At 46.8% G+C, this 2,010-nt stretch overlaps 1 protein-coding gene across 1 annotated transcript; it reads right to left on the bottom strand.

Annotated features, from left to right (window-relative positions):
- Positions 1-216: 216 nt before the first annotated feature.
- Positions 217-1,461, bottom strand: V1508DRAFT_429088 (HNH endonuclease-domain-containing protein). Its single transcript, XM_066941859.1, has 3 exons — positions 1,214-1,461; positions 797-1,155; positions 217-737 (listed from the first exon to the last, which is right to left on the bottom strand). The coding sequence occupies exons 1-3, from the start codon at positions 1,452-1,454 to the stop codon at positions 426-428; spliced, it is 912 nt and encodes a 303-aa protein (XP_066792023.1). The 5' UTR covers positions 1,455-1,461; the 3' UTR covers positions 217-425.
- Positions 1,462-2,010: the final 549 nt, after the last annotated feature.

Genomic DNA, 2,010 nt, shown 5'->3' with positions numbered 1-2,010 from the left:
GATATCTTCCGACACCACACACGTACAGTTATTTCAGATGTCAAGCTCTCACAAATCCCGGTGTTGCTTTTTTTAGCATACAAAGTCTATCTCCCTTCTTCTCACAACACATACGGTATCTCCCCTATGCCGAACTCTCACTACAGTGGAGGTTGTTACAGATTTCTCCTGAATATCCTTTAGTGCTCGCTTCACGTTCATTTGGCAAAGTCTCGGGTCAGAGTTAAAGGTTCCATTGCAAGACACAACAGAAAACAAAAGGTTAATGCGTTAATGTGAGATACGAATAGATCTCAGGGTGGATCATCATTAATGCACATTGTAAGCGATGAACGAGCTACGTCCTATCTAATACAAATTCGCCGGTTTTGCGACGATGTTCATATCTCTTTCTCTGGTAATGTTCTGCACTCGCAGGGTAGCGATCACTTTATTAATAAGGATCCTTGAGCCCGCATAACATCACCCAGCCTACCTGACAACTCAAATTCCATGCGCTCGGCAGGAGCAGGGCCACTGAGTATGGCATCCAGAGTATCAGAGCCGGGAGGGATATCTTCATCAAATACTGGCTCGCCCGCCCCTCTCATGTTGGCCAGAACAGCCTGCTGGAAGTGCCAAAAGAGAGTATTGTCGTTAACGTGGTGCGGATGGTTAATGTCTCTGCATATAGGATCCAGCTGTCGTCCTGCGACGCCTAAGATATCATCAAGGAAGCAGACTATGCGATAATCATCCTAAGTCAAGTTAGAGTGCCGACTGTTCTCGACATCTGCGGTTAACGTTGTCTCCATACATTCGGGTTGATTGAGATTTCATATTGGTCAAACAGACGATGTACATCCATCCTGAGGAGAAGTCCATTCTGAGGAGAATTAACACTTCCATCACGTTCGTCTAAGACGACCAACTCCCCGAAATTGTAATTGTGAAAGATAGACTCGAGAGCCACAGGAAATATGTGCGCTGCATCATATCTTGTCCAGCGCTGCAGCAAGAGCTCGCGTTGCGTCACTGGAACGCCCGTAATTACGCATTTTCGATCACGGTCTCGAACTGCTGCTGGAAATGACCTAACTCTACCTGATGCAGAGAGAGAGGACATGGCAGAAGAAGTTCGTTTATAGTACGGCGCGTCTGTGACTTCGATGTGTCCTTGACAAGATGTGAGTTTAGTATCTTGCTAAATGTAATGCACCGAATTGTACATTACCATCACTCTCAACCTCATATTCTCCAGGCAATAGAGGGTCTTGGGTTCGCTGAATCTGTACACGGCCATCATTAATCTTGTAGACACGAAGCGGTAACTCATGTGTGATCAGCACGTCCAACGAGTCAAGAAATGTCGTTTTGGTGAAAGTCGGGTTTGTGAAACCGCCACCAATGCTAACGGTGGGATCTGCGGCGAGGTAGATAGTAATGTCCCGGCCAAGACTTCTGTTTGCTGCCATGACTGCAATTGGTTCGTTACGCACGATCCAAGCCGAATCAATAATGTACGCGGTGGTCTTGCAAGCGATCAGTTGTAGTAGCGCGGCGTATGAAAGTTGTTTATTGTGATTGCTCGAGATTTGCTGGTGTGTGCAGGGTTAGGGTCCTGCTGAGTTTATACTGCACCGGCGACGTGGCCTTATATACTGCGGAGCTGGTTCGTCTACAGAGAATGCAAAAGTAGGGCTGCACACGAATGAGGATTATGCTTATTACGGTCATTGATATTCGTATTCGACTACGGGTTAAGGAAGTCTATTATATTCGTATTCGACTCATATTTTCGTAGTTTTGGTGGGACGCCAATCATGCTCCCAGGGGTTAGGCGAGTCTTAAACGGGCAGCCAAAATTTCGGTGCACAAAAGTTAATAGGGACCTGTAGTTTTGTTAGTGTGTGTGCTTCTAGGGCTGTGACGGATTCGGATATCCGCCTAATTTGACCGTATCCGCCATCCGCCATCCGCCATCGCAAGTTTGGCGGATTTACATCCGTCATCCGTCATCCGCCATTACAA

The sequence above is a fragment of the Lipomyces doorenjongii genome, assembly GCF_038497915.1.
Source record: "Lipomyces doorenjongii strain NRRL Y-27504 unplaced genomic scaffold V1508scaffold_202, whole genome shotgun sequence".
Lineage (NCBI taxonomy): Eukaryota > Fungi > Ascomycota > Lipomycetes > Lipomycetales > Lipomycetaceae > Lipomyces > Lipomyces doorenjongii.
Note: the sequence above shows the minus strand (reverse complement) of the source record. Positions and strands in the feature narration are given on the sequence as shown.